Raw genomic sequence first — 13,303 nt, forward strand, 5'->3', positions numbered from 1 at the left:
TTGCTTTCGTGCGTATCAGACTTCTTTCACCAGGTAAGGCGTCTTGGAAACAGAGCTATAGTTGGCTGGCACAAACAAAACCTAGGGGGTCCCAAGAGACTTCGGGTATGTAAAAGGGAAGGGGGTGCTCGCCCTCTGCGTTAACAGCCCCCACGGCGGAGAGCCAGAGTACATAAAGCAGCAGTTTCCACTGGCTGGGCCGGGAGGGAGGATGACGGGAGAAGACAAGCAACTACAAGCCCCAGCATGCAGTGCGCAGCGTGGTCTCCCGAGAGACTGGCGGTGCAGGCTGCCCGGCCTCGGTCCAGAGTCGGGCTGACCGATACAGGCTGACTGTCGGCCAGAGAGCTCAGCATGAGGAAGAAGGGTGCGGCACTGTACACCAGCCTTTAAGTCTCGCATCCCCGGTGCCTGCTGTTTCGGGGACGCCTGGCATGCTGGGGAGTCAGGGTTCTACGGGCCAGCTTGTCGGCCTTGGCCTGTGTGGGACCTCCACGGCACTAGAGCCTCCGGAGTTACCACGGGACTACGAAGCCGGATGTGACGCTACCGTGGAGGAAGAAGGGAGAGGCGGAGCGTGGCGCGGTGACGTCCTCCCAAGATGGCGGAGAGACAGTGAAGAAACTGTTCCCCCTGGGTGGCCGTCGGTGAGTGCCCACTTCACCCTAGATCCCCGTCACTGCTCTCTCTCCAGACCCTGGGCCATGGGAGGGCAGGCTTCTTGGAGTTCTAGCGCTGGTCGGGGCGAAGGTGGAATGCTGTGCGAAGCAGCCCCCGTGGTAGCCTTGGCCTGTCTCAGCTGTGGGATTTCGCGGGAGTGGGAACCGGGCGGAGGGCAGGGCAGTGGAGGCCGAGGAAGAACCGGCTTTGGTTGTCACTCTCAGAAGCCGCCAGGCGGGAGAGAGTAGGAGGGGAGGGGTGTGGCCTCCTGGGGCGAGTGACAGAACCTTTGACAACCCTTGGCCCTATGCATTCCCCGCCCCTTGGGCACGCGCCTCGCGCTTTGGAGAAACTGCACCTTGTAAGCTAACAGGTTTTGGTGATTTGAGGGGAATTTTTTTAAAAAGTAATTTTCTTCCCATCTGTCCCAAGGAGTTGTTTCTTGATACTTTGTTATTTTTTTCCCGTTAACCATTTACTGAGTGAAAGTTTGAGGGTTCAACTGATGTAAAACCTTGAAATTGTGCGGGGTTTTATTTTTATTTTTTTGCAGTTTGTGCAGTATTTTCATTCACGTTCATCACAGTCATTTGTTGTTATGTGCAAGGATTGTGTTAGTGTCCAAGGCAAAACAAAATCATTTATCAGTTTTTTTTTGTTTTTTTTTTTCCTTTTTGTTGCTGGGATTGAATCCGGGTCGTTTTACCACTGGCTAACATCCCCAGTCCTTTTTAATTTTTTAGTTTGGGTCTCATTAAGTTGCCCTAGCTGTCCTCTAACTGCCTCTCAGCATTTTTACCTGGACAGGTTTGATAAAGTCTTTTCAGAGGAGATAAAATAAGAGCTTTTTTTCTTTAAATTTTGTCCTCTGTCCCTTCTCCCCTCAAATGAGTGAACCTTTGATGAAAATTTGTGGTTATTGATTACTTTTTTCCTTTGTCTTTTAGATCAAGGGTAAAATCCCATTCTGATATCAAAATGCAGTATTCACACCACTGTGAGCACCTTTTAGAGAGACTGAACAAACAACGGGAAGCAGGTTTTCTTTGTGACTGCACCATAGTGATTGGGGAATTCCAGTTTAAAGCCCATAGGAATGTGCTTGCTTCCTTTAGTGAGTATTTTGGTGCAATCTACAGAAGCACTTCTGAAAACAATGTTTTTCTTGATCAGAGTCAGGTGAAAGCTGATGGATTTCAGAAATTGTTGGAGTTTATATACACAGGAACTTTAAATCTTGACAGGTAAAGTACACATTTTATTTTCAGTTATAAAAGCTGCTCAGTAGTCTTTAGAGCTCAAGTCATTTGTATTTTTTCTATTCGGTCTCTTCATTCGTTCTTCAAATATTTATGCACACAATGTTTTTCTTTTAATAAAGAAGTCAGTGTCACTGACTTGGGATTAACAAGTATTTGATAAGCACAAAAAACAAAAATTTAGCACATTTGTCAACCACAACAAAGCCTGTGATTTCAGCTTTGTAAATGCAAAATTTAAACAATAAATTCCAGTTTCCTTTTGCTTTTTGATCTTTATATCCCTCTGTTGTTCTTTCTCCCTTCTTCCATCTCCTACTTCTTAAGGTATCTGGAGTATAGATGGGGGAAGAAGGAAGAACTTCTGGGCTCATACAGTAGTGCTTCCATTGCCAACCATAAATAGCAGTGTGCAGGATATCTTCCTGATCCTGATTCGGGAAAATTGCTTTGCTGGAGCCTAGATGGCAGTAACTCTGTTCTCTCTTAACATTAACCCACCGTATTAATGCTTACATCAGGTTGGTGCTAGCATGCTTCTCTAAAATGCTTACTGCTGTCACTGCATATACCAATAGGTTCTGAGGGACCTGACAACATAGGCACTGTGTGTCTTCTCTACATAATGAACCAGATAATTAAAATCAAATAAAATATTGATTTTATTTATTTATTTATTAGTAGTAGTAGGAGAAAAGGGGTAGAGGATAAAGCAAAGAGAAACTGATGGTATTATTGCTGTTTTCCTACTGCTACCACTTGTGAAAGTGGTAGAAGAATATAAGTAGACTATTCTCAGTTTCCCCCCCAACCTCTTGGTAATCCTGGGGATTGAACCCAGGGCCTAAAACATGCTAGGCAAGAACTCTACCACTGAGCCACATCCCCAGGCTTAGTTAAGACTATTCATAATCTTCTGACATAGATTTATGGGCTTTAGAATGAGATCTTGCCAGCCAATCAGTGTCTCCTTGACCAAGTTGTAACTTCCCTGGGCTTCAATTTCCCCTCTGTAAAAATGAGAAATAACTACTTTGATATTGTTGTGAAGATCACATGAGAATTTACTTGAAGCCCCAATAAACATTAGTTTAGTCCTTCTAATAACGAATAACATTAATTTCTTTTTTCTTCTATACTCCCCACCCACATTCTGATTCCACATTTTTCAGAGAAAAATTAGAAAGAAAAAAGGAAATACCTGAAATTTTGCCACCCACTAATAACCACTATAACTTTTTAATATATATTTATTCTTTTCCTGAAGATCTGTATAGATATTTACATGTACACATTAAGTAAAATTCTTCCCTTTTTTATTGCAGTTTATTATGGAACTATACTTTTTTAAAAAGTAAGAATCAAGATACTGCTTCATTTTTGAAAAGGAATTATTTTTAAATTTTGGTAAAATGAAATTTTTAAGTGAATCAATTCTGTTTGATTAAAGGAACAAAACAGTGTCATAGATTAATCTCACAAAATAAATTACTTAAATTTGCTAAATAGTTGATTGTGCAGGTACCTCTGATCTAAGATTTTAGAATACTTGATAGAAAATAACCACATACTAGTGATTTTTGGTTGACCTTTAATTTAATGGTTTCTTTTTCTTGGTTAACTATGCAGGAAAAGATCTTAACTTGATTTGAACTCACTGCAGAGCATTTTTCTTTGCGCCTTCATGCAAAGAAGCAATGTGAAGAAGAGCCAGGTGTTTTGTTCAGTCTTTTTTCGATGCATATCTTTCCTGGTGAGCTGGGGAACTAATTGTTTGAGCCCAGCCACGAGTGTAAGAGAAGATTTATACCATTATTAAGAAAAAAGACATGGTGGTACGTAGTACCTGTAATCTCAGATTTCAAGGCTGAGGCATCAGGATCCAAGTTTGATATCCTGACTCAAACAAAAAAAGGGCTGGGACATATGGTTTAGTGGAAGATTGTCCCTGGGTTCAATCCCTAGTACCAGAAACAAACAAAACCTAAACAGAGTAATAGAAAATCAAGTGGGCTCAGGAGCCAAATTGTCTTGGTCAAATCTTGGAATCTTAGTTCTAACACTCTGTAATCTTGGACAAGTTACATAGTTTCTTTGGAACTCTGACTTTTCTTTTCCTTTCTTTCCTTTCTTTCACTAGTGCTGGGGATTGAACCCAGTGAATCATGCATGTTAGACAAGCGCTCTACTGCTAACCTATACCCTAGCCCCTGATTTTTCATTTGTATGTACAATGAGAATTATAAAAGATTTCATAGGCACCTTCTGAGGATTAAGTGAACCAATTCTGTAAAGTATTTAGCCATATAGCTGGCAATAAGTAATTAGATGACCTTCAATGATTAAAAAATGATAGAAGTCTGGATGTTGTAACTTTTGTGTTTGTAAACAAAAGCAAAAGATTAGTTATTGAAATAAACAAATTCTGACTGGCTCTCTTAACTGTTGCTGAGATTATAGACTATGAAATAAACAAATAGTTTGTATAAATCACTGTTTCAGTATTGAACAGTTAATGTGTCTTAATGCTAGTTTTATAGGCCTTTAAGGCTACCTGACCTGGTTGTTTGGTTCATTTTATGCAACACAGAGCATATTAATTTAAGACCACAAGATCTGTTTTAGTTAAGTATAATAAGTGGTACAGGAAGTTTGATTTTTATCCTAGTAGTGTCTCTCATTAATTGTACTTTTAGTAACACATTATAAAGTCAATAAAAATGCTGAAAGATGTTTTTAGATACTGATAATGCTGTATACCCATAAGAAAAAAATTGGATAAAAAGTGAATATAATTATATTTGGGGCATTTGTGCTATTTTGCAAGTAGAGAATTAACATGATTACAAAGAGTCATTATATATTTTAAAATTATAGCAATAAAGCCAATAAGAAAAGAATATCTTAGGTAATATTTTCGTATCTAGGGGAAAGACTGAGACTATACCAAAAATTTATTTGTAATCTGTTTAAGAATGTGGGATGGATTTTCTGAGAATAAAATATTCTAAGCTGGAAGTTAGGTTTACAAATTAGCCTACAAATCTACTTAATCTGTAATGAACTGAAAAATGATTGTTTGCAATAAAATACAAATTTTTAAAAGACTTTGTAATGCTAGATTGAATAAGAGAAAACAAGGCAGGTTTAATTGGAAGATGATGAGAAATAGGTAGAGATTTGTAGGTACTGTAGAATGCTTGTAGATATCCTAGAGGTTCACGATGTTATTATTTTTAATTAAAATTCAAATTTTAGTCCTAAAAGTAATAATATTACCAGCACTATATTAGTATTATTAGCTACAATTAAAATTAGAAGAGATCATCTTAGAGGACCAAATAATTTAGGAGAGAAATGACAAGTAAGGAAAGTTATTTGAAGGTGGTCTGTTTGTATCTATACTCAGTATGACCCTTTGGTCATATTTTTAGTATTGATAACACAAACTTTCTTAATTTTATAGCTAGAAAATTGGAGTTTCCAAAGGTGGACTCACCCAAATTAATTTGTTAGTACTACCAGCCAAATCTAGTGATTTTTCTCTATATTGTAAACTTGTGGTAGGCAGGGACTATTTGATATTTCTTAATATCTCTCTCAGTATCACTCATGTTAGATGCTCAGTATATATTAACTAGAATGCTGAACAGAGTGACTTGTCTTTCTATATAACTCTAACATGACAAATTGTAAAGCCAACTTAGATTCTGAATATCACCAAAAATGTGGGAAAGTTGCTAGAGGGAGCTTAATGCATTCTAAAACATTGTTCTTCTCGGCTATGATCCATGGACCTGAAGCATTGACATCACCAGGGAATATATTAGAAATGTAGAATGTCAGGCTCTGTAAAGACTTCCTGAATTTGAACCTTTATTTAACACAATTCCTGGGTGAGTCACATACACAGTGAAGTTTTAGAAGCAATTAAAAGACTCCCAGAGGAGCAGGGCAGAATAGTTGAAGACAAGTTTCATTAGACTCTTCCTGTTGCCAATTAAGAAAAGTTGGATTGCTATCTGAAGAGACTTCATAGTGAATGAGAGGAAGCAGGGAGTTGCCAACAACTATTTTTGTTTCCATGGTTTTTTAAAAGCAACCAGATAATTAAACATTGTTTTCCTATAGTGGTCCACCTGCAGCTGTAGCCATTATTTTCCATCTTTTCATATTTTGTAAAATTGAAGATCTTTGCCTAAACATTATTTTGAATGAATTAAATTGTGTAAATTTGTTGTTAAGTTATACCTTTTTCAGTATTCTGTTTCATTTGGTCTTTAAAATATGTGTAGCTCTGTTTCAAAAACAGTTTTTCTTCAATCAGAATATTGTCATTTAGCCTTGTTTCCTTACAGTTGGAATGTTAAAGAAATTCATCAGGCTGCTGACTATCTCAAAGTGGAAGAGGTAGTAACTAAATGTAAAATAAAGATGGAAGATTTTGCTTTTATTGCTAATCCCTCTTCTACGGAGATATCTAGTATCACTGGAAACATTGAATTGAATCAACAGACTTGTCTTCTTACTCTTCGAGATTATAACAATCGGGAAAAGTCAGAAGTATCTACAGATTTAGTTCAGGCAAATTCTAAACGAGGAGCTTTAGCAAAGAAGTCTTCTCAAACTAAAAAGAAGAAAAAAACTTTCAACTCCCAGAAAACAGGGCAGAATAAAACAGTGCAATATCCCAGTGACATTTTAGAGAATACATCTGTTGAATTATTTCTAGATGCAAATAAGTTGTCCACACCTGTAGTCGAACAAGTTGCACAGACAAACAGTTCAGAACTCGAGTTGACATCAGTTGTGGAGAATACTTTTCCTGCACAAGATATTGTACAAACTGTTAGAGTGAAACGGAAGCGTGGAAAATCACAGCCAAATTGTGCTCTGAAAGAACACTCTATGTCTAATATAGCTAGTATCAAGAGTCCTTATGAGCTGGAGAACTCTGGGGAAGAGCTGGATCAGAGGTATTCCAAGGCCAAGCCAACATGTAACACATGTGGGAAAGTGTTTTCTGAAGCCAGCAGCTTGAGAAGGCACATGAGAATACATAAAGGAGTGAAACCTTATGTTTGCCACTTGTGTGGAAAGGCATTTACCCAGTGTAATCAGCTGAAAACGCATGTAAGAACTCATACAGGTAAGACTGGTTGACTGTGGGAATATTCAACTCTTTGTTTTTTTTTTTGTTGTTGTTGGATTGTTTTGTGTGTGTGTGTGTGTGTTTGTGTGTGTGGTTTTTTGTTTTTGTTTTGGTACTGGGAATTGAAATCATAGGTGCTTTACCATTGAGCTACATCCCCAGTCCTTTTTCATTGTTTATGACAGGGTTTTGCTAAGTTCATGAGATTGGCCTTAAACTTGTGATCCTCTTGCCTCAGCCTCCTAGTCACTGTATAGTGTGCTACTGCACCAGGATGACTTTTTGTTTTTTTTAAATACTATAGCTACAAGGATTTGGGTGGGGGATGCTGGACAATGAACCCAGAACCTTTAACATTCTAAGGATACAGCCTACCACTGAAATATCTATACCCTGACCTAAAATAGTATTTTTATAGGCAGCATATTAGCATACAGTATTTTCCACTTATGATCAAAATTTGCCATGTTCTTTTATTCATAGAAGTAATTAGCAATGTTAAACTGTTGGAAAGATATTTGTAATTATAAGCAAGTATTTAATGGTTGTTTGTTTTATTGTAATTGACATTTTAAATCCTAAGGTGCTAGTTCCTTATTCCCTTTTTTTCTCAAAATAAGCATAAACGTGGTTCTAGCTTGCTGAGTATTCAACAGAGACAGGATTACAGCTGGTAAGAGAAAATATAATCACAACTTAAGCCAATTTTCACATATTACCAACCACTCTTATTATGTGCTCCTTTGTTGACTTCTGAACATGTTTATTAGAATCATATATACAGGGGCTGGGGTTGTGGCTCAGCGGTAGAGCACTTGCCTAGCATGTGCGAGGCCCTGGGTTCAATCCTCAGCACCACATAAAAAAATCAATTAATTAATTAAAGATATTGTATCCAACTACAACTGAAAAAAAAAAAAAAAAGAGTCATATATACATTCTTAGATGGGCACAGTGGTGCATGTCTATAATCCCTGCTGCTTGGAAGGCTGAGACATGAGGATCAAAAGTTCAAAGCCAGCCTCAGCAATGGCGAGGCACTTAGCAACTCAGTGAGACCCTGTCCCTAAATAAAATACAAAATAGCAAAATAGGGCTGGGTATGTGGCTCAGTGGTTTGAGTACCCCTGAGTTCAATCCCGGGTACAGAAGGAAAAAAAAAAAAAGAATTATATATACACTCTTTCCTCAGTTTCTACCTTTACCTTATTTTGCTTGTTCTCTTTCTGGTGGCAAAGTATGAGCACCATTGGTACACTTACATTTATGCTTTTTTATATACAATATATATTTCTCTTATTAATCAACTTTCACTATTATGAATTATAATGAGAAACATTAATTTCTTTTATTCTACCAATATTTTCAATAGTCTGGAAAGAGGTCCTCTTTACTTTTTTTTTTTTTTTTTTTGAGAGAGAAAGAGAGAATTTTAATATTTATTTTTTAGTTTTCGGCGGACACAACATCTTTGTTTTGTATGTGGTGCTGAGGATCGAACCTGGGCCGCACGCATGCCAGGCGAGCGCGCTACCGCTTGAGCCACATCCCCAGCCCAGCAGTTAACATTTTCTAAATACCAAAACTAGTACTGTTGATGAACACTTTTGAAAACTTAAATGACTTTAGCAACTAAAACAGAATTTTTCCTTCTTAACATATTTACTTGCTCCTTCAGGTGAGAGGCCATACAAATGTGAATTATGTGATAAAGGATTTGCTCAGAAATGCCAGCTAGTCTTCCATAGTCGCATGCATCATGGTGAGGAAAAACCCTATAAATGTGATGCGTGCAATTTACAATTTGCAACTTCTAGCAATCTCAAGATTCATGCAAGGTAATACAAACAAAAAATGACTTGTTTAAGTTTGTTAATTACCATAATCTTATGAATATACTGCTATATTAAAATTCAGGACAGTAGTGGTTCCAGCCTTCAGTATTCTTAGCACAGTCCAGGAAATGTGGTAGTTGAAGGGTAATAAGAAGGGGTAAAAACTAGGAAATAAGGTCAGGGTGATATGGTGATTGGATGGTATAGTTCCCCCCAACCCCATAAGCCATTGCAGAGCTTTACCTCCTGAGATTGAGAAACAAGTGATATGACTTGCATTTTAAGAGGATCATTCGGGCTGCTCTAGTAGGAAAAGACTGTAGGATTGCAAGAGTGGAAGCAGGGTGACCAGTTAGGAATCTGTTCATAAAATTCAAGTGAAGGGATTATGACTTAGGGCAGGGTCGTAATAGGCAAGGGGATGGGTACCAGACATTTTAGAAATAGAACTAACAGAATTTGTTGACAGCTTGGATACAGGATCTGTAAGAAGAGTCAAAGATGATTTCAAGGTTTGGGGCCTGAGGATCTGAAAGGATGGAGCTGACATTAGTGGAGGAGGGTTATAGAGAGAGCTGTTTAAGGAGTTCAAGAGTCTAGAAGTACAGTTCTGAACATTTTAAATTTGAAATGACTACTACACATCTGACAAGAGATGTGCCATAGACAATTAGTTATCTAAGTCTGGAGCTTAGGAGACAAATTTGGTAGTCATCAGTCTGTGGTCACCAAGAGAATGAATGTGGATAGAAAAAGGTGGGAAGACTAAATCCTGAAGTACTCTAGGGAGCTCTTAGATCTGGGATATGTGCAAAAACCAGCAGAGGTAGTCACTAGAAAAGAAAGGCCAGTGTAAGAGGAAAACCAGGAAAATGGGCTGCCCTGGTATCCAAATGAAGACAATTATTCCAGAAGGGCATAATCACCTCCTAAATTCTGGTGATAGGGAGATGAAGACTTAAGAATTTACTTGAATTTAGTGAAATGGGAGGTAAGCAATTCTCATAACAAAAGCCTTGTTAGCAGAGGTTAGTAGAGAAGGAAGTGAGTAGAGAAGAAATGGAAATAAAAGTTTTAGAGACTCAAATTTTTGGTAAAAAGGAACAGATAAATGGAGGAATAAGCTGGGTCAGGTTTGTTTTAAGAGGGAAGACATACTGTTTGTATGCTGTGATCCAGTGGCAGGGATGGATGGTATAGGATGGGGTATAGGAGTGATGCCGTTGAGTAGGATCTCAAGTACTGTACAAATAGTCTCTCTGGAGTCAGATGAACTGTCATCCTCATATTTGTTTCCAGAAGGAAAACGAAACGATATAGGAGGCAAGATGTCCGCTGGGAGCAAGGATGGATGAGGATGTGCTGGTGATTTGAGGAAGTAATTTTGACAAATGAGTGAACGGACCAATAAAAATAATTGCAGTATTAGGAACTCACTGGCAACCATGTAAAGATGATAGCAAAACTTCCTGGCTCTCAGAACTAATGTTTTAATAATTTTATTTAACATTTAATTTTGGCAGTGTTTTACATTGAAACAACTATTGATTTTAATTTGAAATAAAATACTCTGTGAAATATTATTTGCAAAATGACTGCTGCATAGTTTTACCTCTAAATTGTTCTACTTAACAGAATACAATTGTATATTTATTTACCAACAGGAAGCATAGTGGAGAGAAGCCATATGTTTGTGATAGATGTGGACAGAGATTTGCCCAGGCCAGCACCCTGACCTATCATGTCCGTAGGCATACTGGAGAAAAGCCATATGTGTGTGACACCTGTGGGAAGGCATTTGCTGTCTCTAGTTCTCTTATCACTCATTCTCGAAAACATACAGGTAAGAGTTTAACACAGAGATTGCCTAAAATAAGGAAAGTTGTACATAAAAGAAAAAGGGGAATTGGCCCTTTATAGAAGGAAGATTATAGATTTTATAGTTAGATATCTGTTCATACTTCTTGAAGCTATTGTGATTTTCACCTAAATATTAGATAAAAATCTGACACATTTTCTAGAATAATAGAGGTGGATGAAATTTTTTATCATGTAACACACATTAAAATCAGTGAGGTAATTTTGATACTTACATAAACTTGAATTAAGACATGTTTTATAACTTTAGAAAACATCCTAAGCCTCTTGAGAATTTATTTCCTTTGGGTAAATTGTGGAGGGAAGTTAAGAGATAGGAATAGGTTTAGGTGGTACAGAATTTAAACTTCTTAAGACTTTTCCTATACAGATATTCTGAGGTTTGTAACTTAAACAGATAATGCAGCATATTATCAGTCTTGAAGCATACTACTGATTTGAGTCTCATTTTTTGGTAAGGTATGTTTTAAAAGAGAATCGTCCTTAAGTGCTTTATTCTCCTTGAATAATATAATAGATGCAAGATCTGAAATATGGATTCATGAATTTACATAATCTTAATCACCTAAAAATCTACTTGCCCAGTTCATCTCTACCAGAAGGGACATTTGTAGGAATAAAGTTTCAGTATATGAAAAGTATCAGGTTATAAGAACAGTATAAAATGATTATTAATAATTCATATAAGTTGGATCACTGAAAATACCTCTAAAATACAACATAAGTTTTAATTTAAATATTTTAGAAAGCTTACTTTAGGTTATTTGTAATTGACAAATATTATGTTGGTTATAGTACACCACTTCGCTATCTTTTATTTTCCATCTAGGTGAAAAACCATACATATGTGGTATTTGTGGGAAAAGTTTTATTTCCTCAGGAGAGCTCAACAAACACTTTCGATCCCATACAGGTCTGTGTTTAGGGAGAACGTATTATTTTTTGTTCTCTCTTAATTTCTTTTAATGTAAACCTTGGCTTTTAAACCATTATGAACTATATGGTATCTAGTCATAATTTACCTATAACTATTTTAATGTATGAATATCAACATTTTAATTGCCTTTTTTTGTTTAAAATATGAAGTAAATTTGGTCAGGAATTTTAAAGATTTTCCAAGAAATATGCCAGAAATCAATAGGATTTGAATTAAATCACACAAATGTACCAAGAAACAAAAAGGAATCAATAATATCAAGAAAATATCAGATTTTCTTATTAAACTGTTTCTGTATGCAAGATTTAGGAATAAATTTAAACATTGAAATTTTTATTGTAAAAAGTAGTACAAAAGCATATAAAGAAAATATTTAAAACAAGGGAAATACCACTTTTAAAGTATACTATTTTAAAGAATTCTTCCTCATAATTCCTAAGTAGATTAGTGTGAATATCTAGTAGAGATTTAATAAATTTATTGGCAACTTCTGTATTCTCATGTTTCTTGGTTTATGGTGTGAAGCACTGAATCGCTCTTATTTCAAAAGAATTACAGAGCTGGGGATGTGGCTCAGGGATAGAGTACTTGCTTAATGTGTGCAAGGCCCTGGATTCTATCCCCAGCACCACAAAAAAGGGAAAAAAGAGAATTGTAATAGTGTACCCTATTGTCATTATTTAAGAATTTTCTAATTTATAAGCTATCTGAGAGCAGAAACCCATAATTACATTGTTTTCTCTAGCTCTTTTAGCCGGGTCTGGCATAAATTGACACTCAATAAGTACCTAAATGATAGAAGTAAAAGAGTAGGTTACTTTCTGGTTTGTAAACAAATTTCAGAGAATGAAAAAAAATACTCAAATTTTTTTGAAATAGGGATATACTATGAAGTACAGGAATGCCTACGTGTATAGAATTTCTCATTTCAGTATATTATAACCGAGCGATTAAAATGGTAGATTAAAACCAAATTTAAAAAGTATAATGATTTTTGTCTTATATTCATAAACATTGATATTTTTGTCTCAACAGCTTTGTGAATATTAAAGTTTTAACTTGCTTTTTAGGAGAAAGACCATTTATCTGTGAATTATGTGGAAATTCTTACACAGATATTAAAAATTTAAAGAAGCACAAAACAAAAGTCCATTCTGGTAAGTACTGGTATATTTAAAAAAATTGTTCTCCCATTGCTGCGTTTCGTTAAAATGTTGAGTGTACATTTTAACAGCTTAAATTAGATATCAGTTCTTAAAAACTAAAACCAGAAATCTAATAAATAAATGGAAAATGTAGGACATAATAGATACAGAAGTGAAATAGTTTTTCTGGGGTATTAGGAAAGTTCTAATTTTAGGAATTTTAGGAATGAAGAGAGTTCAAAGAATGGACATGGGTAGGGGAGGGTTCTTTCTAGGCCAGCCTCAGCAGCCTAGTGAGATCCATTTCAAAATAAAAAGCGTTGGGGGTGTATGTGACTGTGGTAGAACTTCCCTAGGTTCAAACCCCCAGTATCGCTAAAGAAATAAACAATACAAAACAAGTAAAAAAAAAAAAAAAAAGGTAGTAGAAAGTTTTC

At 36.4% G+C, this 13,303-nt stretch overlaps 1 protein-coding gene across 2 annotated transcripts in view; it reads left to right on the top strand.

Annotated features, from left to right (window-relative positions):
• Mynn (myoneurin) overlaps positions 1-13,303 on the top strand; it is a 15,487-nt gene continuing 2,184 nt past the window's right edge. Inside the window, exons 1-7 of one of the 2 annotated variants that reach the window (XM_046422943.2) lie at positions 1-647; positions 1,608-1,904; positions 6,278-7,068; positions 8,750-8,909; positions 10,571-10,749; positions 11,614-11,697; positions 12,792-12,878. In XM_046422943.2, the coding sequence (XP_046278899.1) occupies positions 1,639-1,904; positions 6,278-7,068; positions 8,750-8,909; positions 10,571-10,749; positions 11,614-11,697; positions 12,792-12,878 (1,567 nt within the window). In that variant the 5' untranslated portion in view covers positions 1-647; positions 1,608-1,638. The remainder of the gene's footprint in view (positions 648-1,607; positions 1,905-6,277; positions 7,069-8,749; positions 8,910-10,570; positions 10,750-11,613; positions 11,698-12,791; positions 12,879-13,303) is intronic. The other variant, XM_046422942.2, reaches the window with a different exon arrangement.

The sequence above is a fragment of the Marmota monax genome, unplaced genomic scaffold, assembly GCF_021218885.2.
Source record: "Marmota monax isolate L192 unplaced genomic scaffold, Marmota_monax_Labrador192_F-V1.1 WCK01_AAM20220418_F8-fsc00110, whole genome shotgun sequence".
Classification (NCBI taxonomy): domain Eukaryota; kingdom Metazoa; phylum Chordata; class Mammalia; order Rodentia; family Sciuridae; genus Marmota; species Marmota monax.